The 24,583-nt window shown below is 39.1% G+C and overlaps 3 protein-coding genes across 3 annotated transcripts in view; 1 reads left to right on the top strand and 2 right to left on the bottom strand.

Moving 5' to 3' along the window:
* The window catches only part of loxa (lysyl oxidase a), a 34,730-nt gene extending 22,309 nt beyond the window's left edge, over window positions 1-12,421 (bottom strand). The window contains exons 1-3 of the mRNA XM_084382757.1: window positions 12,345-12,421; window positions 11,445-11,500; window positions 5,456-5,500 (exon numbers count right to left, since the gene is read on the bottom strand). The gene's annotated coding sequence lies outside the window, so the exon portion shown is untranslated. The remainder of the gene's footprint in view (window positions 1-5,455; window positions 5,501-11,444; window positions 11,501-12,344) is intronic.
* sftpba (surfactant protein Ba) lies at window positions 9,463-15,658 on the top strand. The gene is made up of 10 exons (XM_084382759.1): window positions 9,463-9,584; window positions 9,693-9,751; window positions 10,996-11,070; window positions 12,879-13,001; window positions 13,137-13,241; window positions 13,358-13,438; window positions 13,593-13,776; window positions 14,561-14,619; window positions 14,705-14,770; window positions 14,860-15,658. Exons 1-9 carry the CDS (start codon window positions 9,533-9,535, stop codon window positions 14,759-14,761), a joined length of 795 nt encoding a protein of 264 aa, XP_084238885.1. The 5' UTR covers window positions 9,463-9,532; the 3' UTR covers window positions 14,762-14,770; window positions 14,860-15,658.
* A 63-nt stretch (window positions 15,659-15,721) lies between these two features.
* Window positions 15,722-23,694, bottom strand: mat2aa (methionine adenosyltransferase 2Aa). The gene is made up of 9 exons (XM_084382758.1): window positions 23,355-23,694; window positions 21,108-21,185; window positions 20,042-20,164; window positions 19,639-19,751; window positions 19,364-19,507; window positions 18,933-19,151; window positions 18,639-18,821; window positions 18,001-18,134; window positions 15,722-17,892 (listed from the first exon to the last, which is right to left on the bottom strand). The coding sequence occupies exons 1-9, from the start codon at window positions 23,446-23,448 to the stop codon at window positions 17,790-17,792; spliced, it is 1,191 nt and encodes a 396-aa protein (XP_084238884.1). The 5' UTR covers window positions 23,449-23,694; the 3' UTR covers window positions 15,722-17,789.
* Between the last annotated feature and the right edge of the window lie 889 nt (window positions 23,695-24,583).

Genomic DNA, 24,583 nt, shown 5'->3' with positions numbered 1-24,583 from the left:
GTTTTGTCGGAGTGTTTTGACCTATAAAGTCTCCTACAGGCAAACATGCAAATTTCAACCTCTTTAGACGTCTGGTGTTGATGTCCTGTACCTGGACCCGAATGTGGCAGGACGTGCACACATACACTCCCTCTTTCCGAGTTTTTTTTTTTACAGAAAAATGTTAACTAGCATGGCTTCATTCACTACAGTAGACATTGTTGAAAAGATGAGAAATAGGTTGTACTTGTTTTAAAGGATACATCATTTAGTTTAATCAAGGTAAAAACATTTTTTTGACAAAGTTCTTGGACATTAGTATGTTGTGTCACGAAAATCTGAAATGAACAAATGGTCTTCATGCAGAAGAAATTATATTTTGAATCACTTTTCTGTCATCAATTGTAATGACAGGTCTACTTGTTAAAGTGTGGGTATACCTATCTGTCAGAAAATCACTGTTTGCAACATAAACAGGAAAGTTGCACTAGTCCAGTTTCCTCTTTGAAGGAACGGCTGAAACATTGTTTGTCAACCTCGGGGTTTAGCAAGAAGTCATATTTCTCCATTGCTTTTGTAAGTGAACTGTCAATTGTGTTTGACAGGAGTGTGCCGTTGGGAAACTGCTTTAACAACCAAGCAATGATTCTGCAAAGTCATAAGAACGAGAACTTCATACGTAATAACAGACCTAAATTGAAGGGTTTTGCTGGCTTCAACAATGCCTCACAGTTCCTTCTGTGATTGGTGAAATTCCCCAATGTCCAGGAAGTAGAGCTGTTTTGGACTCTGCATGAGTCATTTACGCCATTTCTAATAACAATAACATAGTTTACAATGTTATACAATACAGACTTAACCTTTGCTACATTCACAATAAGGAAGAGGTGTGCCTGGTACTGGAGACAATAAAGTCAAGGCGTCAGACTTACGCTAAAAGATGTTTCCAACATGCAGGAAATCTTTTTTTTCCCCATTACTGTTGAGACTTTTATACGTCACTATGATTAAACCCTATTTTATGAATGCATATAAAAAAAACAGTGAGCAAGTGCAGAAACTAGTTCATCCATGTACTTAAGTGAGGGCTTCAATACTGTAGATACAATTTGCACAAAGCAAAACATTCATATCATAGGCCTATCAGAAATATATCAGTATATATTGGTATCGGTGCAAATGTTGTCCGATAAGGACCGATACTGGAGGAAACTTTATCTTTCATAGATCATAATGCAGAAAGAGATGCTTGTTGCGATTTAGAAATTATGTCATAAATTAAATATACTTATACTGACTTATATTTTCTAAGAATATCAATAACTTAAATTCCCAGTGAAGATTACTGTTACTGGATTGTTTTTACTCCCTAATATCGGTACACCAAAAACCCATTATCGGTTGTACTCTAGGCTTGACAACAAAAAGCTCAGAGAACAATGCAACTTCCTCAACTAGTGGATGACTTGTTTGACTTCGTCTCGCTACAATGGAAGCAAAAATGATCGAGGTTGGCACGAACAGTCGAGAAGTGTCTTTCATTTTCACTGTAAGATTATACGCATTTGTTCTTGACAGCTCTTGACAAATTCAGCGGCTTTAACACCTGACATGTTTACCGCAGCATTAAGAAACATTAAGGCCTTTTAATTCCATTAAACAAACCACGTGCCATTCGTATCATATTTGACCTGAGTGTGAGGTCAACAACTGTGGTGTCTTGCTAAACTTCAAGCCAATAATAAGGAAAGAAGAAGAAATCACACTTTTTTTTTTTTCATTTATATCTCCTTTATTTTTCATGGCCCTCACAAGACAGTATATTACTCTCAGTAACAGAAGAGCTGCTACAGTAATCTTATTCATCATGTGTAAAAACTGAAACTGAACTGTGTTTGCTAATGGCTGAAGGTTACCTTTTCACCTCTGGCCCTTTTCAGACGCGTTTCCAACATCCATTTCATTTCCATTTCCAACAAGTTTAGTTTAATATAGGAAATCTGTGTTAATTATGTGTCTAGACACATGCAGAGTTAGATTAGATAGATACAAAAGCATAATTTCTTTCCAGCTCCAGCTTGTTTGCACATTTATAGTAATTGCTGTCGTCATCTAAGTCTAAAACCTTACAGACAAAAAGGCCTCAGCATCTCCTTGCTGTAGATGAATCACTTTAGCACGTAACAGCCCATAATTCACCTGGAGCGAGTCAGGAGGAAGCAGCAATGTGCAGAATACCAAAAGGATTTCACAAGATTAGCTAATACAAAGAACAGTAACACGGAAAGTCAGTAGGAAGAAACAGACAAAAAACAAAAATGCTGTCATGGAATCCCGCCCACAGTTGTTCCAAGACGACTATTGTGACGCCGAGTTGGATCCATCAGCAGCACAGACACAGTGCTGTGACATCCTATTGTTAGTGTCTTTCAGCACCTTCTGTGTCTGTTTGTACTTCCCCTTAATGTGTGTTAAATGTCGCTTACCTCACTTTACGCTTAACAGGGCAAAGTAGCAAATCACAAATAAATCTTGTTTTTCACCTCAAGCTGGTTTATATTACTGTAAGTCTTCTAATCTGAGAGCTGCTGCACGGTTTGCGATTCCTGGAATGACACACTTGTAGTACTATAAACTACTGGCCATAAAGATAAGCCAAGAGGGATGTTTGGGAAGTCTTATGAATCAAGACAAATGGTAATAAAAGGCACCAATCAGACAAACATGCACTCAGTTAATCTAGGGCACTGGGGCACCGGCATTTTCTACTGCAACTGTTCTATTCAACAACTAATAGTTTGAATACGTGAGTTGAACACATTCTTAGTGGTTGGTCAGGAGGACCGAGTAGCATGTCTTCAGTCAATCAGAGGCTGAAAACTCTGCCCAGGGTTTTGCAGTCAGTGCATTTGGATATTGTCTCATGTTATATATATATATATATATATATATATAGTCTTATATCACGATAAATACATATTATCGATATATTATCCAGCCCTGTGTTAATAAGCACAGAACCAGACCTCACTCTGTGCCTTATTAGTCCTCAAGTTCCTTTCTAGGCAGGAAGACTTTTTTCTATTTCCTGTTTCCACCATTCATAGTAACAGGTTACAACCAGAATTACCACCTTGAGGCTGCAAGTATGCCTAAACCAACAAGTTAAGTGTCAGTTTACCTTCATGTCTTTCCACACGTGTAATATATATAGTGAAGACTTTTAAGTAATTTAATAATTCGTATTTGTATGATTCCAGGGAATAATTTCCAGTGAGTAATATGCTTGTTACGTGCATTCATTTAGAGACTATTTTAACAGAGGAGCACAGAGGACTGATATAGAGCTCCGGCACATGGTGCAACGACAAACACCTGAAGCTCAATATCAGCAAACCAATGAGCTTGCAGTGGACTTATTCCTTGTATGTGTTCACATCCTGGGCCAATAAAGCTGATTCAGACAGAGCACGAAGTTGTAGCCATGACAGTAGACAACGCTTCAAGATGGATGTTGCTGGGAAGAAGCTACAAATTCAAAAACGGAGATGCTTCACACACATGCTTCAACCGGGCAGCACAGAATAAGAAGTCTATACAAAGTGTCACATTTTCAAGGTGGGCACCCAAGATCAGTGTCAGAGATTCAGTATCTGACAAAAAGTGAAATATGGCCACAATCCCCCTTTCTGTCCCTGAGTTAAGCCACGAATTATGGTCTGAAAATAGTTTTTAGGGAACATTATGATGTCACAGTGAAGTTGACCTTTGACCTTTTGGATATGAAATGCCTATTAGACATTTGTGTGAAATGTATTTGTAATTGGCATTTAATTTTTTGAGTTGTGGCAAAAAAGTTGTTTTGTGAGGCGATCTTTGACCTAATCGGTTGATCCTTGAGTCCAAGTGGACCAAGTTTGTGCCAAATTTGAAGACATTCCCTCAAGTCTTTCCTGAGACCGGTGTGAGGCATTAAAGCTTTCACAATTCCCACAATATGTGCCGTCAACGGTGTCTTCAAATTAAAGGCTAGTTCCACCATACTTGGAGAAAAACTTTTAAAAGGCCTGGTCTGAAAATAAAAAACCAACACAAAAGGAGAAGTTATCAAATTACACATGTTTAGTAATGATTAAGTGTTCCTCCTCTATTGAGGCCATCACAGGTCTATGACACAGACAGACAGGAGAGTTACATAAAACAGGTTTGTGGAGCTCTGCTAATGACTACATGGAGCAAAGTTATGGACCTTGAGTAAAGGAAGCTACAAGAAAACATCACGAGCAGGAAAGGCCGTAAAATGTTGTTTTTCAGGCACAAAGAATGCAGTGGTTCATAAAACACATGAAAGATTTTAAGTCAGATACAAAGTCTAGAGCGCCTAACTGTCGTGCCAGAATTTTTTTTGTCATGGTTTGGACTTTATCCAGGCAGACGCAGCTACCAGAGGCACCAGGCCTGAAAAGGAAGTTGAAACCACAGGAATCTATCTGAATGACATCTTAGGTACATGTACACCTAACACAGCCAAGGGCTACAGTCAAGCACAATATTTAACATCTTAAACTGGCAATGGAAAAAAAAAGTTGCTTCAAGGTTTCATTATGAAGTAGATGTTGATTGCATGAAGTAATGGCTCTATAATAATGAAACCATCAGCGTTTACTTCTCGCTACCACTACGCATTTTATCTGTCACTAGGCTCGAGGTCACCGGGAGAAAAGGGAAATGGAAGGTTATCTGGCGATCCATTTAATTAATGAATAAACTTGAGTTTTGTCCTGTGTTGTTGAGGAAAACGGGAACAATCCAGCTGTCTTTGCATCAGCTGTGCTAAATAAGAACAAAGTCAAACCAGAGAACTATTTGCTAATACAGTACCGTTTCTGCACTATGGTGCAGCCCAACTCAGACAGGAGAAATCCTTGGTTGAAACTTGAATTAGCGTCAGTGTTTAGTAAGTAGTAACTTTAAATAGTACAGGGAGAATGAATGAGTCCTCTGTATGTGCGCATGGTAATTGTAAGTTAGTCAGTTTCAGGTGTGGATTTAGTTTCATTATGTGACTTTATACAACACTCAGAATGCTGACCTGCTTTCCAATACAGACCTCCAGGTGAGTACAACAGTCCACAGAGCATTCCTGGGCATTACTGTTTGCTCACTGATAATATTATTTTTCCTGTGTATGTCCAAACACATGAGTCAAAACTGAAATACAAATATGCTTGCATAGTTTTCATTAAAAAAATAAATAAAAAGGACATTTCACTGGAAAACCTAGACGCCTGTTCTTTTTTCAGACGAGACACATTCTTCACATTTAGAGAGAGCAGCAAGTCTGCAAACAACACCACCACTGACATATACATTCACAAATAGACACACAGTAATGGAAAAGTCCCTTCCACTTGTCAGTGCTGAGCCACTGAACAAAGGCTAAAATTAAATTTCGAAACTAGTTTCTTTGGCTTACCTGACCACAGAGATCCTCTTTTCTCTGAACTGTGAGGAGTCCCACCTGCACAAGCACAAAAAGAAACACCTTATTTAACAATGCGACACATTGATATGGCAAAACATCTTCCACTAACCTTGACCTCAACAGTATTTTGGTGAAAACTACAGCCTGGGTTAAGACTCAGTGGTGATGAAGAAAAAAAGTATGGTCAATTTGCTTATATCAAGGAACATTTTATATATTTTAATGTTCTCTTTACAAAGTGCTTCACAAGGAAAAGTATAAAGCTCAACAACAAAAGGTGTACAACATAACACCTGTCTAGACATTCATTTGTTATACTTTCATAAATACATCAGTTTCTCCTTTGTTTCCTGTATTCTAGTATACATTATGAGTTTTGATTGTTATTATTGTTAATAATAATAATAATAACAATAATAATAATAATAATAATGCATATTAACTTTCTAAAATCAGTTAATCAGGGAATCTCTTGAGATTGAGAGTACAGCAGTGAGAAAAAAACAAACATTTTCAGAAAGAACAAAAATACATATTCATACAGTACCATAAATATAACCACGAAAACAAAACCACATACTGTATACTTATAAAGAGCACCACATATGGTGCAAATAGGTAGCTCATACACCCCTTTATTCCAGGAAAAGTTCAAAGATGAAGAGCTGTGTAGCACCACCCAGTGTTTTAAAAGTCTGCAAAGGAGAAGTAAAGAAGATACTTCCACTGGCCCTCAACATGATTATTGCTTTCATGGTAAGGCATGCCTGAATTTCTTCCTGTATAACATTTGTTCCGTAGTCTTTGCTTTCTATTATTTATGTAATGGAGTATTTCTGATTCTTCCAAGAGGTCTATTCTAAAAAAAAACACAAAAAAAACACAAAAGCATTCTTAGCATTCAACATTTAAAAAGAGCAATATTTTGTATAAAAAGGCCAAAGTTTGATCTCTCTGCTGAACTCCCTCAGCTGTTCATATCTGTCGATAAGGGAATGCCCACAAGCAAGTCCTGCCAATTATTTATTATCAACACCGTGGTGACCGTGGTGACCGAGTTGAGTCACACTCTCGTGCGGTGACAAATACACGTGCACATGATCAAACATAAAATCTCTTTGTGTGGTAGATACTGTATGTAAGCTCACATTAATCTCTATTTCACGCCCAGCTTTTCTGCAGAACACTGTGGTTGAGATGCTGGAAAAGGATTCTCCCCGCCTTTGTCCAAGTCATACGTGTACATAAATAACTGACACGTACGGCAAGGAAGTGCAGAATTAACCACTGACCTACGCCACACCAAAGTTCACAGGCATGGTTATCTTCATGTATTGACCATTGGAGGCAACTTTGGTCGCTGAGTAAGCACAGCTGCCTTTTGTTCAGTCACGTTCCTTATTTTCCTCTGAGAACAGCTTGTTTATTCAGTTATGGAAAAAATGAATATTTCCGAGTTTGCATTATTACCTCATTAATGTTGTAAATATTAAAATTCTGAGTTTGAATTTCTTCTCCAAAAACTACATAGCGCCCCTTTAAGGCAGGAGTTTTATGACAAATTGAATGCATAATAAAAACATACATCACCATATAAAATATCTCAAAACTGCTCTTACAGGTCAACCTTGTTGCCCCAATGGTTGACCCAGATCTTTTAACACCAAAAAGTTTGAAAAAAAGCTTGACAAATGTCATAAAGTATAAAAAGATTATCTGATCTTTGAATAAATGTTGAAAACATCGGTATAAAAATTATCGTAGCAAAGAAACATTTGGCAATTATTCTGTATACTTTGTGACATTTAGACTATGATGGATGATTATGAATTGGACCAAACCTTGATTCTCTATATGCGATTTGTGACTTCAGCAGCATAAATTATCCCACAATCACTCTGTGATCTTCTAAGACCATGACTTTATCATCAGGCGTAGGATTTGAGGTGAATTTCTCACACCAAAAAGAGCCCCTGCACATTATTGTCAGTGTAAATGTTTGGTTGAGTATGTCAATGCTGTTCTCAGTCATTCTTTAAAACCCACATTGAAAGTACTAAAAGCCAAAATAGGAACTATCGATGGGTCTTGAGAGGATGTGATCATTTTTACAGCCTCTTTCTACTGAGGCCCACTTTGGCCGTCCTGTCTTTTGTGCCTTTATATGTATACAATCTTAATCGTTGTGCTTTCTGTAGACATTAAAGAATCTGATGAGATCTGGTATACATGACCTTGGTATGGGATCACTTAAATCTGCTTCATGCAGCTGATAGAAAACGTGACATTGTTGAGCAGTCAACCAGATGATTGTGCATCTGTGTTTAAAAGAAACGCTCAACAACAAGCCAGGATTCTCAGTGTGAATTATTTAGTAGGGTTACTTTAGTAGGGCTGCTCCAAGGTAGAAACTGGCTTTTAAATTGTTATAAAAATGATTAAACAGACCCACAGATGACATACAGTATTTGTGTTGGCATTTCATTAGAGGTCTATGACAAGAAAAACAGGAGCTACAAGTGAACCAAGAACATCACAAGGCAGGCAGAGGCTGTTTTAAATGTGAAAGCCGTTTCTCAGGCTCAACAGGTACAGATACTTGAGAACCTTGCGAGGATTAGTTACACCAAGAGGCAGCTTATGAAGGAACTGAAAAGGCATCTGGGTTAAAATCAAATCAATAAAAAAGTTGAAATCTAAGCTGTGTGATGGCAGAGCTCTTGAGGTATTGGTTTCATAACACTGTCAACGGCATGCACGCACAGTTAAACCAAATCATCTTCTGGGGACAATTAATGTCTGTAATAAAATTTCATGGTAATCCATCAGGTAATTGTTGAGATATTTATGTCTTTACCAAAGTGGCGGACAAACCATAAACAGACTGACAGGCACTGGCATCCCTGCAAAAATATTAAAGCCCAATTATGTTACACTGTTATGTTTCATAGCATCTTTGAAATCATTGTAATAGCAAATGTTTTTGTTATTAGGGAAAATGAAAACTCCGTGTTGCTTCCATGAATTTATCTCAGCGTTCCCTGTTAGATTTAAGGGACAGGAAGGTAGGCATGTACTGTGCTCTGGCACAGTGTCTTTTTCAAAGCTACCACTGGGAGTCGCCAGAGTAAAATGTCCATGTCCAAAAAGATGCACTTTGCATGATGCATAATAAAACACTGCTTTTTGAAGAAAAGCGTTGACACCCACAAGGCAAACTATCTTCACACCTACAGATTGTAGGGGACAACAATAACCTACAACCTGAAGTAAACAGTTATAAAGTATAAACATCAGATTTAGTATGACAGGCATGTCAGAAGATGTCAAATGATGAGATTATATGGTGGGTCAGATTGCCGTACATGTTTTGTCTAATAATTTGCTGATAGAGTAACATTTCTGGGAAGTTGAGATGGTCTCTTCAAAGCAGAAGGATCACATGTCTCCCTTGATTTTCTAAGACCAAAACTGAAATTAGAAATCAGTCTATGGTGTTGTGAAACAGTTATCATTTTCCGTGTGGTCACATAGGACTGTACATATACTGTAGTGAGTTCGAGTTTAAACAGCATCAGGAGAGGGAATATGCAGCAGTGCAGATGTTTTTACTACAACAGAGCCAAAAAACAAGGTATTTTTCACCGTAACACCAACTCAGATTGTCCTGAGATAACAGACAAAACTACAAAATATAGTAGTCACAGCTGGAATGAACTATAGGATAAGATGATGATGACAGCCACTGCATATTGTAAACATAATTACAGTACATTTGTAAACTCATCTTTGTCTTCAGGATGTCAAGTTGTCACACATTGGTGTGAGGAACTGAATATGAAACTTGGCTAATATTAGCTTATTGAGAGAGAGAGAAAAAAAAACTGTTCCGCTATGCTGAAAACAACTCTTATCAACCAGCATGAGGTTGTTTTGTTCCCCCTCAAAATCTGGTTGGTGGGGGCTATAGGTGGCAGATGGGCCCTGTCACATATAAGCAGCACTCGCAGTTCCCTGGACACATCTGGAGAGAAGACATTCAACTAAAAGCCTAAAAACAACAGGAGGATGGCCTGGCTCAAGATTACTGTGCTTCTCTTCATTTGTCTTGAAGGCTGTGGTGAGATTATAATAATTATACTAACACTATGTATTACGAATTAAATCGTACATTTTTTTTAAACTATATTACAATGAGGATTATTAATGATGAATATTCCCCCTGCAGCTTTGACTTCAGCTTCTAATGTCAACGCTTTGCAAGATGTTCCAGATGCCCCAAGACCAGTAAGTTTATGATTTTTGATGTCTTGTAACAAAACTATATTTTGCAATCAAATTGTAACGTCTTACAAAAACAACAAATTTTTCAACAAAATGTAATCATAGATTAATCGAAGACATTCAGGGATAACATTTATGAAAACATTTTCTAAATTGTGTACTGAAAGTGTATGTTATAATGCATTTAACAAACCTAGGTTACACACACCGACGATTTAGGCTGGTGGCTCAACCTGAGCGACCCACCCAAAGCATCTGTATTTGACCACCATCTTTTCCTAGAATCGCTTGCAACACCTTTAACTAAAAGTACCACACTGAAAATACATTCTTCATTACAAGCAAAAGTCCAAAATCCTACTCGAGTTAAAGTATTATCAGCCATGTTTATTTAAAAGAATCACTGTAAAGCATTTAACTGTTGCCGCTTGATGCATTTTACTTACAGTTAGGTAGTTTAACCAAGTTTAGAGTGGAAATCTCTCTTTGGTGGAACAACTCTGACATTTGAAAGATGTTTCATTGTAAGTGGTCGCAAGCAAAAAGGTTGGAAACAGCTTGTTACGCTTAAAAATGCCTTGTATTTTATAAACTGATCCTATTTTTTTCTTTAATATCTTAATCTGTAAGTTAACTAGTAACTATATCTGTTAACAAGTGTAGTGAGTAAATAGTACAATGCTTCTCTCTGGCATGTAGTGGAGTTAAAGTATAAAATAGCATAATTATAGTACAGTACAGTACAGTATTTGAGTAAATATACAAAATTAAGATAGATAAATAACTTTATTAATCCGCAAGGGAAATTTTTCTGTAGCAGTAGCAAGTCACATAAAATAAAAATTTCTCTCCAATACTATTTTGGAGACATAATGAATTCTTCAAGACAAACCCTGCAATTCTTGAAACTGTACACAATGAAATCAGAGCAATAAAATAAATGTAAGGCAAAAGTGGTGACTTCTCACAAAGATAACTGAGATTTGCATTTCTTCAAAATCAGGAAGTCACTTCAACTCCAAGAAGTACTTTCTACTGTTTCAGTTTTAATCTTGTGAAACTCGTGCAGTCACAAATCTCTTCCTCATTAAATATGTTTTAGATGAACATTGAAAATAACAGATTTTTCACAAACAAGAAGTATTGTTTACAAACATATCTCAACTTAGAATGAGGTATCTGGTATGTGCGAGTGATTGAATCACTTCAGACGTTAATTTATTTCCATTATGTGACTTTAAACACAGAATGGGGACGTCTGCAAGGATTGCACCCAAATATTTGAACTCCTGGATGACCTGCTCTCCAACAAAGACCTCCAGGTGAGTATAATAGTCTACTAAGCAGCAAACACATTCCAGAGGATTGATATTTGCTCACTGATATTACTGACACTGTGAATGTCCATATTCATAAGTCAAGATTAAAATACACACTGCACTATCTCAAATACTCGCTAAGATTGGTGGTTGAAGGTTTACATTAAATTTAAAAAAAAGGAACTTCTTAGAAATATATCCCACCTTTTTTTGATCACATTCAGAAATGCAAATAAGTTGTAATCAGTCGTGGGTACACACATACACGTACACACACTAAAGGAAAGGTCCCTTCTTCTTTTTCATGCGAAGCCACTTCCTATTTTCTGTCGAGTAAAAGTTGAAGTGAAATTTATGTGGCAGTTTCTGTTTCTCACCTGATCTGAGAGATCCCCTTTTCTCGAAGCTTTATCTGGTCTGTGAGGAGTCCCAGCTGAGTCCAAAGAGAGAAAAATTGTTTAAAAAAAATATGTTAAACTTTTTTAGACTGTTCTGAATCACTCATCAAAAGACGTGTTAAGACTTTTCACCACTCACCTCAACCTTTATTTGAAAACCATTGGTTCAATTAAATAGCTTGTGTAAAATTAAAAAAAATAGCCTGTTATGTGATTATATCGAGTAACATTCTTTGCAAACATTAATTAATTAATTAATTAATTACACTGCTTTACAAGACAAAGTGTAAATATGTAACAAAATGTGTACAGAAGAAGAGCTGTCACTTAATAATAGTAACGATCCCTGTATTCAAGTGCAAGTGTAGAAAATCTCAGATATATCAAATTCCTAATCACATTAAACTGAAACTACCCCATTTGCATGGTTTTAGACACCAATAGGCATGCATGCAACTACACATTGACAAATGTTAGATAGGTAAATGCATAAATAAGACTTATTAAATAGATATTTCCGTAGACAAACAAACACATTATGTTCATAGTTGCAGGATTGTGTTGTTTTTCATACAATTAGATATATTTTTAAATTTTCAATTTCGCAGCCTCGCTCTTGGCTGACCATGCACTCAAGTAGTTACTACCAAATTTATCCAGCTAGCTCCTTTTTGTTTAGTTTGAGCCGCAACAATGCCACGGTCATTACATTTTAAAAGATTAACTGCTTGTAACAGTCCACAGACACTCAGCTTGACAAGGATAAAGATGCTACTGAGCCAACGTTAGCTCAGCCGCAATTTAGCTTGGATTTTTATTCACCATTAAAGTGAATGCTGGAGGGGTAGCGTTTTTATTTATTTATTTTTATTCACTTACCTCTGCAGCTTTGTTGCCATGTGAAGGTATTCCTCAGAGAAAGACAACACTAAAGACCAAAAAGAGAAAGTTTTCTCTCGTGTTTCTTGGAAGCTAGCTAGCTAACTAACGGTTGCTGCGCCAGTGAGGAGGCGCCTGATTGGCTGAGAGGTGAGGGGGCGGGCACTGGTGAAGGCTCCACTGTCGTGAAAACTGATATGAAATATAAAAAATCATTCATTTAGTTGGTGTCCATAAATAGTTTATGTTTGTTGGTTTTCTAGGCTGTTTAAGTTATTTTCACTTTAGAGATTTTAAAAAATAGCACCAACTCAGTCAAGGAAAGTCTAGGCAAGAAACTCTGATCCATTTTTCAACTGATTAAATGCATTGGCAAAACAATTTATGTTATCAATAATAGCACTTAAATGTTTCACCCAGTTGACAGAGAAAATATGAATGCATGTCTCTTGATCATACTTTTTGGTTTACTTGGTGTTTAGATTTACATAGTGGTCATTACACCAACACACCTAATACTGCGTTTTATTTCAGAAAAAGATCATGGATGGCATTGAAAAAATTTGTGACCACCTGCCAGGGTCAGCTGCCAAAATCTGCAAAGAAGAGGTGGAGAAGATGCTCCCAGTGGCAGTCAACATCCTTACTGCTGTTGTAGTGAGTCGCATGCTGGATTCAGCATCAGTATATTATTAAATTAAATACTAATGGCATGGTCTGTAGTCTTTACTGATATGCATTTCTTGGGAAGTCTTTTCTCTACATATATTGTCCCATCTCATTCTTCTCCAGAAACCAGAGGAGGTCTGCAAAATCATTGGGCTCTGTGGCAAGCAGGAGAAGATGCTCCGGTATTTCGTAGAGGAAGCCTTCCGGGATGCTATGACAAGTGAAAATGTCAGTAAAGTACAGCTCAAAAGACCTCATTTAAAAAAGGATATTATTATATGTTAGAGACAGCCATTTGATCTTTTTGGCCTTTCTTCCCTCTGCTGTCTGTGTCTGTCAATCAGGTGCAGCCCTCATCACAATGCACCTTCTGCATCTTTCTTGTCAAGACTTTGGAGGACTTGCTGCCTAAAGAAAGGACTGAGGTGAGTCATGCTCATTAAGTGAAGGAACACATACACAGTATCTCATTGTGCCACACAGACACATGTAAGCAGACACCAAAATGCCTCTAGACAGCACCTCTGGCTGAGCAGAGGACATGATGCACGCTCACCTTTATCTCCATTTCTTCTTCAGGGTGCTGTGATCAAACTGCTTGAGGAGATTTGTCATATTGTTCCTTCGAAGTACAGAGACCAGTGCGAGGCTGTGATTGGCATGTTCAGCAAGACTGTGCTGGACGCCATCCTGAGCTACGCCACCCCTCAGGCTGTCTGTGCTCTCATCCACATGTGCCACGGGCAGGAGGCTCCTCTTGTTGGTCAGTCTGCCTCAACATCAATCTGTAATATTACATCATAATTTATATTTTACTATATTAATATTACATATTATATATACATTACATATCATACTTAGGATAAATCCACAAATTGTACACATTAAAGTGCGTTTATAGGTCTTGGTGAGAACTACTGCATATGTAAAAAGTGAGAAAGCATATATTTTGTGGCTCCAGAGGAAGCTGCATATGATCTAATAAATTGGATCTAATAACCTCTGGTGATGTCACTCAGTAGCTAAGTTGCATTGTGGGTAATGTAGGCACCAGGAAGAAGAATAATGGAATAAAAAAGAAAAGGTGATATCTCTGGTTCTGCTGTGCTGATTTTGATAATTTGTTTTAAAGTGTCCATAATGCATCCAGCAATGCTGGACCAGTGGACCCACAATGCCACTGAGTGACATCACTGGAGGCATTTTTTCAGATTAAATGCAGCTTCCTCTGGAGCCACAAAAGGCTTTATACTTTTATACATATGCAGTCGTACTCCTCAACAACTGTAAACACACGTTATTGTGAACCCTTTAACTTAATCTGCAATATAACTAGTAACTAAAGTAATCAAGTAAAAAGTACAATATTTGCCTCTGAACTATAATGGAGTACGTGAAGTACCTCAAAACTGCACTCAAGTACAGCACTTAGGTAAATGTACTTACTCTCCATCACTACTCACTTTAGAAGCTGGAACCAGCAAACGCTTACTTGATTTTCTGTCAATGAATCAATTATCATTCCAATGTCCCTGTTTTTCTCTCAGACCCCTGCACGTTGGCAACGTACAGGTGCAGAGACATGAAGACTGCTCTCAAATGTGGAGTAAGTAAACAGCTATCGACCGGCAAACTTGTTTAGCTCATGAATGCTCAGTAACAATCACATTTGACGTGTCTTTTCTACACAGACGATGTTCTACTGTCAGAAATTTGTCTGGAAGCCTCTCAGCTACGACAGGCTTTAAAATGTTGAGGTAGGTGGCATGTTTTGACAGTTTTCAAAAAGTTATATTGCAATGTGAACACACAATACCATATAACATTTCCAAACTTCTCTTTTCAGGGTGGGATTAAATATGAGTCAACCTCGGTGCCCCTGTGGATGACCCAGATCTTTCAACGTCAAACTGCAAATATTTCTCTAACTGTTTGACACTGCATGCCGCCTGAAAGTATTTCTTTGCGATACTGATTTGATATCTTACTGTTTTTTGTGATTTTGCATTGTGCTTACTGTCTGCATTGAGTGAAGTGAAACCAGGACTAAGCTTGTCAAAGTACGGACAAAAGGATTATTTGAACTTGAGGAGTTAAAGGAATGCTGACGAGATATGAAAGCTTGAGCAGGATCAGAAAGTTGAATTAATGAAAGAAAGGAATGTTTTACAATCATTGTGTATACTTGAGCTTTTTTCTATTTTTAACCACATTTTTTTTCTATTATATGTACAAGGAATCATGGCTTCATCTGCTTTAATAAGAGTTCTGGCCTATGAAACATCACAAATCCACCTGTAAATGAATTTGTAATGCAATGCAGTCTGGTCCAATGTCACTGGCAGTTTCTGACCATAACTTTGAATAGCTGAGGTTTCAAAGTAAAGGTCAATGGGTTTTTATATAACACGTGTGTATGAAATCCAGAACTGAAAGTAATCTCATGGTTTTGTGTTACTGGACTTAAACTCTGTCTGAGGAAGCAATCATCCCAACAGCCTCATGATACTGAAATCTGACTTCTGCCTTTTTTATTTTCATCTTTAACATTTTGCCATTGGTTGTTGAAAGAACCTCCATGTAGAAATGATCATTTTAACTGATTATTAAAGGTCGATTGGAATAAATCTACAGTGCAACCTTAACATGGAGTCACAAATCTGCTTTATCACACAAAATAAACAGTAAAAAAAGAACAGCACAATAAGCACAAGGAAGAGTGCAGTTTATTTGAAGGGTTCAAAAGAGTAACTCAACAACAAATCAGACTCCGCAGTATGAATTATTGAAGACGGGGGGCAGGTTCAATATGTAAGGAGGGGATAGGGGCATTGCAGGTAGTGAGACAAGGCACTTTTACACATTCAGCAACCGCACTGACAGACTCACTTCTAATGATTACAAAAAAATATTTAACAGAAAAAAACCCTTAAAACTCCCCACAGGAGACGATGTAAACAGGCTGGTTTCTCTGTACAACACCAACCAATCACGCGTCTCGTCTGTGGATGAGCATGAGACGCATTTCACTGGACGATGGAGGCGGATTCATTTCAGTGGCTCCTATTTGAGGTTTCTCTGCAGTACACTGAAGGAACCACAAGGTTATGCCAGAGGATCAACTAAAGACCAGATGAAAGTGTTATAAGAGGGAAAAAAAATCTTAAGATCTTTAAGGATACGCTGATAGACCTTTGTCATCGTTTTCTGACATTTTATAGACCCAACAACTAATCATTAGTTGCAGCCCCTGGTGGCTTAGCCTCACCCGTGCAACTTTATTGTGAGGATACAGGTCTTCAAGGAGACGGGCAATTCTGCACCTATGTTTCCTCAATTTATCTGCACTTGCTGCAAGTACACTCTGTAAAACAGTCTTTAAAAAGAGTGGCAGGGGAAAACTTGACAAACGCAGATCGTTTCACGCGAAGTTGTCAGGAAAAAGACTTCCATGTGGTACAGTGTCGGAACATTTTTAAAAACAAATAAATAAAAAGAAAACCGTCAGTTGCAAGCTCAACATTCATTTGGGAACGACTGTACATGTAACATGCCAACAGAAGCCTTGTTCCACTTTTTGGTATCTCAAAGAACCAATGTGCTGTGTTACTCCTGTGAAAGATTCAACATCTACAAGCCTTCAGTAACACTAACTGAGAAGACGAGAGCAGTAATACGTCTTACATTCACTAAGCCGCCTGTGTGCTGCCTCTGATTTCTTTGTCTTGGTCTGCCTATGGCTCTGCTCTTCATCTTCTTCCATGTAAGTCGAACTTTTACAGTGTGCAGGTAAGACTGAAGGAGCCAAAACATGTGCAACTGAGTGGTAAACAGTTTTAGAAAAACTCGACATGGCACACATCAAATGCCATTCTATAAATTATTTCAAGTATGGTGGTGCCACGGGATAAAGGCAGCCCCTGTCCAGAGGCGACTGAGCCTGGGTTTCTCTGTAGCTACACCCAGAGTCACTCTCAGGAAAGGGGGGGGGGGGTGGTGCTGTACCTTTGTCTTCATCTTGGTCAGTAGAACATTGACACATTCAACAATATTTGGAACAATCACATGACATTTAAACCAACAAAATAAATTACAAAAATGGAGTGATTTCATGGTGCAGCCCAACATAACCACAAGGTCATTAGCAGCTTCTGACTTCTCTGTAAAACGTCAGAAAAAAAGTGGCCTGAAGGGACAGCACACAGGAAGATTGGCAGGTAGGGTCAAGCACTCGACAGGTGTTTGATCCTAACGTGCCATCAAAACTTCAAAAACAAAGATGGTAAAGGTTGTGCGTAGAAGAGAGCTGATGTTTTTTCTGCGATGTTGAACTGCCATTAACAGAGTTAGGTGAAATAGGAAATATGCCATGAATATTGTTTGATAAATACTGTCACTAATACTTATCAGATTGGTAGGGATACACGTTAGTTTACTCTTAATGAGCAGTGTAAAGGGCACTAGATGACTGTTAGTCATACAGAAACTGAGCTGAGCCAGCAGAACAAACGCTGCTCAAATCTATTCGCACAATTTTTCCAACATGTCTCTTCTAGTTAATATCTTGGCATCTGAAATACTATTGTTCTCTCTTGAAGATGGGTACAATGCTAACAACTAGGAAACAGGCATATTTTCATGAAGTAGAGGCTGTGGTGATGTGGCTGTGTGTGTGTGTGAAGAGGAAGAAGAGGGCGGAGGAGGATGAGGGAGGGAGGTAGACAAACACACGTGTTTATCCGTGGTACACCTAAAGAAGATTAGAGGAGAGAGGGTTCAGTATTTCAGCTTCTTGGGCACCTCCCATGGAAAGACGTCACGACCGAAGTGACCGTAAACTGCTGTGCGCTGGTAGATGGGCTTCTTCAGGTCGAGCTCCCTGAGACAAACAAAAGGATAATTTATCGAAATGTGAAGTATGCGTGGGGTGTATATAACGAGATCTTGGCAGCATGTTTGTAGGCTGAATCAAGACACAACATGATACCTCACGATAACTCCCGGACGGAGGTCAAAGTTCTTCTTCACAATTTCCAGCAGCTCCTTCTCGCTCTTCTGGGAGGTCCCATAGTGGAAGATGGAGATGGAGAGTGGATGGGCGACTCCAATAGCATAGGATACCTACAACAGTTCCGAGAAATGAGAACTTTAACTGAGGCAGGAGACATTTTAAAAAGTTAAATGCACTCACAGCATATTGTGCCATGTTTTTCTTCAGTACTGAAAATGAAGTTCAGTTTTTTAAATTTGTATCCATTTCTAAAAGAACATTTAGGAATGGAAATGTGAAAAGTTATCTGTAAGTTTGGCTTTTTCTAGACTTCAATATTGGAGCAACTACATATGGGCTTACATCAGCAAATATATCGAAGATTGAACAGATCCTGCATTTACTGTATATAACGAAGCAGAATTATGAAAAGAAGACAAGTTTGTGGAAACAAATAGGGGGAAGTACAAAGGGGAAATAATAAAGTAAATACAAAAACAAACAGATACACTTAAAAAATTAAATAAAATGGAAAAATAAGGGAACATAAATAGGTGAATTAATACAAACGGTAAATAAATACATACAGAAACCTGCCTGCCAGAAACCTGATCCTGCGTACTTTTTACACTCACCTGGACCAACACACGCTTGCAGAGCCCAGCTTTCACCAGAGACTTGGCCACCCAGCGAGCAGCATAGGCAGCAGAGCGATCTACCTTTGTGTAATCCTTCCCAGAGAAAGCACCCCCTCCGTGGGCACCCCAACCCCCGTAAGTATCGACAATGATCTTGCGCCCGGTCAGACCAGCATCACCCTGTGGGAACAAAAGGACTTTGAAGGGTCTGCACAGTCAAGACACACATTTCGCATGATTTTGTTCATTATGACAGCTACTTCAGGAAAACTAAAGACATTCTTGTCTCACCTGCGGTCCTCCAATGACGAAGCGACCACTGGGCTGCAGGTGGTATATGGTTTCATCGTCGAGGAACCCACTGGGAACCACCGCCATCACCACCTGCTCCTTCAGACAACGGTACATCTCGTCCAAACTTATAGCCTCATCGTGCTGTACGGAGACCACGATGGTGTGGACACGCAACGGCACCATGGCGCCTCGATCCTGCCTGTACTGAACGGTCACCTGGGGGGGTGGGGGAATAACAAATATCTTATAACTGAACAGGATGTAGAGTTTACTTGGTTCACTCTTTAGTTCCAAGAATCAAAAGCACATATGGAAAAGAAAAATACATTTAAATAAAGTATTTGATGAGTTTTAAACTGCAATAGCATTTTGTTCTATGTAAAACAGATGGACTGTGTGAAAATTGAGGCACCATGTCTTTATCTTACCTGAGTTTTTGAATCGGGTCGGAGCCACGGCAGCGTTCCATCTCGGCGTAACTCAGCCATTTTGGCATTGAGCTTGTGAGCCAGAACAATAGTGAGGGGCATACACTCCTCAGTCTCATCAGTGGCATATCCAAACATCAGACCCTGTGAGAGGTGCAGTGCCAAATCACGACATGAATACAGGTCAAAATATCAACACAAACTCTGTCAGCGCCACATTTCTGGCAGCAGTGATCCAAGCTGTGAATCAAACACAAATGTATGAACCCTCCGACCTGGTCACCAGCTCCCACATCCTCCTCTTTTCGATCCAGGTGAACGCCCTGAGCAATGTCATGGGACTGCTGCTCCAACGCCACCAGCACATTGCAGGTCTTATAGTCAAAGCCTGTAGATCAAGACAATGAGCTTCAGTGAACCGTTTCACATGTCAGTCCTCAAAGTGGCACTTGAGCCTCTCTTCAGATACACACTTTAATTTGAAAACTGTCAGTTTGTATGTCAACTAAATCTGTTGCATCTCAAGTGGAGAAACAGGTGTGTGTGGATTTGTCTCATGCACAATAACGTAATCTCAGGTGGAATTCAGTATTCAACAATGTTGAACCCCCTGAGGGCTTTAACTGCATGACTCTCAAAGTGAACTACATTTACAGTTCCAGCCTTTCAGGACTGTACCTTTGGAGGAGTCGTCATATCCAATGTGTTTGATTGCGTCCCGGACAACCTTCTGGTAGTCAACATTGGCCCTGGACGTGATCTCCCCCACAAGCAGGATCATCCCCGTCTTAGCAACGGTCTCTGAAAACACAATGACATACAGCGTTAGGGATGAGACTAAGTATAATAGATTATTAAGAACAAGAAGGTTAAAGGGAATTAAGTACACAGGCTGTCAAACTGAAGCTGGTTGAAGCAACAATTCATCCATTTGTGTTTTAAAATAACTTTTACTTATAGATTTTTTTTTATTTCAAGATATGTGGATGTATAATGTTAAACTTCATCAATCAAACGATGATTAAATCAATTAATCATTTAGTCTATGAAACATCAAAAAACACTGAAACACATCCACCACAACATCCTCATCAGTGTCCAAAAATCCTGAAATAGAAGTAGCAGGTCATTCATTTACTTTTGATTTATTCATTGTTGCAGCTCTATATAAAACCCCCATTTTGAACAATACGTTGAATTAGTCTGGAGCCAGTGGCCTTATTTTCCTGGGAGATTCAAACGGCCAAAGTGTTTAAGCAGTGAAACACAATGCAAATAATTTACCTCTAAAAAGCAAAGGTTGAGCCGCTTCACTTAGTTAAGCAAATTATATTGTTTTACAGGTTAATACCCGGAGGTTGCATTCAAGCACACAAGCAAAACAAAAAATGTCGCTCTTCCAGTTTTCCTCACCTGCATGTCTGCTTTAGGCAGGTCTGCTCAGCAGTCATTTAAAAAATTCTCCCCATGAGCCCAGATAGCAAAGTAAGAATTTGGGCTTGGGAGCTTTAACTTCCTGATTAAGGCCTGGAGTTTAGTTTCCAGGCTCCTCGAACTGATATGTACAATTTACATGTAGAAGACAAATCTGAAAACATTTCTCAATTACAAAAGGAACCAAAAACTGCAATAAGTAACAGGACTGAACGGACTTCACCTTCGTTTTGCTCTAAGCGTCTGCTTTCACATGCATGTTTCAACAGTGACACGCAGTAAACGACAGCCTTTATGGTTCAATACTTACCACATGCTACTTTGGCATCAGGGTCTTGTCTGAGGTGGGCATCCAACACGGCATCACTGATTTGGTCACAAATCTTATCTGTGGAGCAATGCATGAGTATTTTTCAGAAATCTTGTCAACGCACATAAAACGGTATCATGGTGATGCCTTCTTTCCGATCAGCCTCACTGATAAGTGGTTTTCTTAAGGCTACACAGCAGGTCAGTCCCTTCAGCTGTCTTCACATTGTGTGTGTGGAAATGCTCTTACTTTCAGTATTAAAACATAGCTGTGAGTTCTCCTGTTGATTTCACCAAATGTTTAAGTGATCACCAATCACGATGATTCAAAAAAATTTCTGACCACATTTCTTCCTCGAAAATGGTGGTCCACCACTATCCCTCCAGGTTTTAATAATGCGTTGGACAGATCTTAATCCAATTTTAGTAGTTTCAGAAGTCTGAGTTGTTTTCTTTGCTTGATGCAGGCCAATAATTTGACCCTTCTGAAACAGAGTAACATCTTTCCCACGACCACAGGATATGACTTCCGACATGGATGTTTAAGAAATGAGAACCTACTCACTGCAACAGTCACCAGTTGCCGGCTGAAACATTACTCACTGTCAGTAATTATCCAATGGAAAGCTCTTGCCTATTTTCTTAGTTAAATCCAGTGGGTGACTTTTCTTTTGGCCAGGCAGTGTATATTGTCATGCAGGTAGTGCAAAGTGTAAAGAACCACATTATAAGAGATCTCTCAAAATGCTTCTAGTGCTCTGCAACTATGTGGATGTGACTATGTTACACCCACAGTTGAGTGGCAGCCCCTGCAGTACCTATATTTAGGACTGCTGGTAAGCCTATTATCTGTTGCAATGGAGCTGCCCCCACTGTAAGACTGAAAACTGTAGCGTATTGTATGACAAGCTGCTGAGAAGTTCTGCAATTAACATGTTGTGTGATACAGATGTACACCCTGCTAAAATCTAATGCAGTCCAACAGGACTATAATCCTATAGTACATGTTTTTATTGAGTGTTTTTAAGGTAAAAAGTAAAAAAGGTGTTTAAGGAGATTGTGAGGTGTCCAAACATTTAGTCTACCCTCACTGCAAAACAGCACCACACACTACAGCCTCCAAAACGACTCTATAAAACAGCTTCATCATATAATAGTGAGTGATTGAACACTGTAACCTTCATGAAAGTATGATTCATTGCAGGGTTGTTGTTGTTGTATTAGACTTCAATAGTGTTTAGCAAGGTGCAGAAAACCTGGCAGTTTATTTTACAGACTATTAGTACTTATATAAAAGTAGCTATAAGTTTAGCTATAATTCAGGATCCCTCTTCTGTGGCTCTTCCTGAGGTTTCTTCCATCTTTCTTTCCTCAATATGGCAAAGTTTTCCTCACTCAAATCGAGGGTCTAAGGACAGAGGACGTTGTTCACTGTACAGATTGTAAAGCCCACTGAGGCAATGTGTGTTGTGATTTAAGGCTTTATAAATAACATTGATTTGATCTGAAATGCTTCAACTCTGAATGACTAAATGAATGAATGATTTTTTCTTCATTTTTGCAAATAAAATGTCTAAAATGTCTAACTGTATAATAAGAAGTGAGAAAGTGTGACAGCCTGGCCTTGACTTCCCTGATCGGACAATAACAAACCAGCTGCTCCTGCAGCTGCCGAGCACATGTCACAAGTGGGGACCCTGTAATGATGCAACTCTGTCCGGCTGTTGGCAATCATTTCCGCCATAAAGTACAGAAACAAAATACATACAAGTGCTGTTAGCTTTTGTAGGCTTAACACTCCACTTTATGTTGTATTCGTGTAGAAAAATAAACCAACACGCGGAGCTACGTGTGACTGACGGGCACCAACAGTCCCCCTGACATGGTGTTAGCTTTAATAGCTAGCCGCCGTGTTGTTAGCATGTAGCCGCGGCAGTCTAACTTAATAAACTGTATTTCCCCTGTGTGTACACGGTCTGTTGCTCTCTTCGGGTTATCGGCATTGCCTGTAGCTAGGCTTCACACCGTGTAGTCCTACTTTTCATTTTACCTGTGTTGACAGAGCTGCAGAGGATGGACAGGGCATTTTTTACTGGACAGAGACCAGCTGACACACAACTACACGATGAGCTAACAGTAACTTGCCACATGACCTTGTTTCAAAGACTAGCAGGCTGCTATCGGGCTAATTAATGTGGTCACAGCTGAAACTACCCCACAGGCAGGCAAGTGACACATTAAAACTCACCGGGGTGTCCTTCTCCGACAGACTCGGAAGTGAAGAGGAAGCAGTCTTCATCAATGAGCGAGTTGTTATGGAGACCGTTCAGATGGCCGTTCATCTTTCTCAACAAACACGCTGTTAGCTAGCTAGCAGGCTAACGTTAGCTGTGCGGATAACAGAGGGGTTTACAGCCTTTATTAACCTCGGTGTCCTGCTCTCACAAGGTGACCACGCTGCTTCAGCCGTCTGCTCGCCGGGTTAAGTGTGGGGCGGCTCGGACAGCTGTATTTATCCGGCTGAATAAGTTCTTCAGACGCTTCCAGTCATTTCTCTGCAGCCAATGTTGTTGCACAGCACAGACCATGTGGTGCACATGGGCGTGCTCTGGTTAGGATCACGCTACAGTCCCCAGCGTGTCTATTAATCAGGTACACATCAGGTAACCACTTTCAGACTGCTACATACTGGATTTACCGGTTTTTACTGGGTGTCAACCTTTTATTGATTTATGTAACAAGTTAGGCCTGGTATGAGCCCTTAAATCAAGATAGGGGCTCCTCATCAGAGTTTAGGGCCTTAAAGGAAAAGTTCACCTATAAATTAAAATTCAGTCATTATCTGCTCACCCTGGCGCTGATGGAAAGTGAGGCTAGTTTTTAGTCCGCAAAACATTTCTGGAGCATCACAGCAGAACAGCGTTGCAGGATTCTCCGAAACAACTGATGTAGATGGAGACTTGTTTTAAAACAACCAAAGAAATGGCTCCACACAGCTTGTCTGGTGTAATCCAAGTCTCCAGAGACCCCCCAAATTCCAAATTGATTTGAAAAGATGTTATTTACAGCCACTATACGTTGTAGAGCTTGTTCAGATGGGTTGTGTGCTAATGTTTTTTTAATTTAGCAGCTACAGTGAAGATTTCAGCTTGAAAAAAGGTGTAAATAATGTCTTTTCAAATCAATCTGGGATCTCAGGGCTTCCTGAGACGTTGAATACGCTGAACAAGCTGTAAGGAGCCATTTTTTGGTTGTTTGTTTATGTTTTCAAACAAGTCTCCATCTACCTCAGTTGTTGAGGAGAATGCTGCAACGCTGTTTTGCTGTGAAGCTCCAGAAATGTCTTGTGGACTAAAAACTATTTCCGACTTTTCTTTTAAATGGGGATGAGTAGGTAATGAATGTGAGAAGGTTTCCATTTTTGGGCGAACTTATCCTTTCAGGGTTTTCAGCAGCCTGAATAGGTGAGCATATTCA

Source organism: Pagrus pagrus (assembly GCF_965226575.1).
Source record: "Pagrus pagrus genome assembly, chromosome: 19".
Lineage (NCBI taxonomy): Eukaryota > Metazoa > Chordata > Actinopteri > Spariformes > Sparidae > Pagrus > Pagrus pagrus.
The sequence above is the reverse complement of the archived record's forward strand: the minus strand, read 5'-3'. Positions and strand labels throughout refer to the sequence as shown.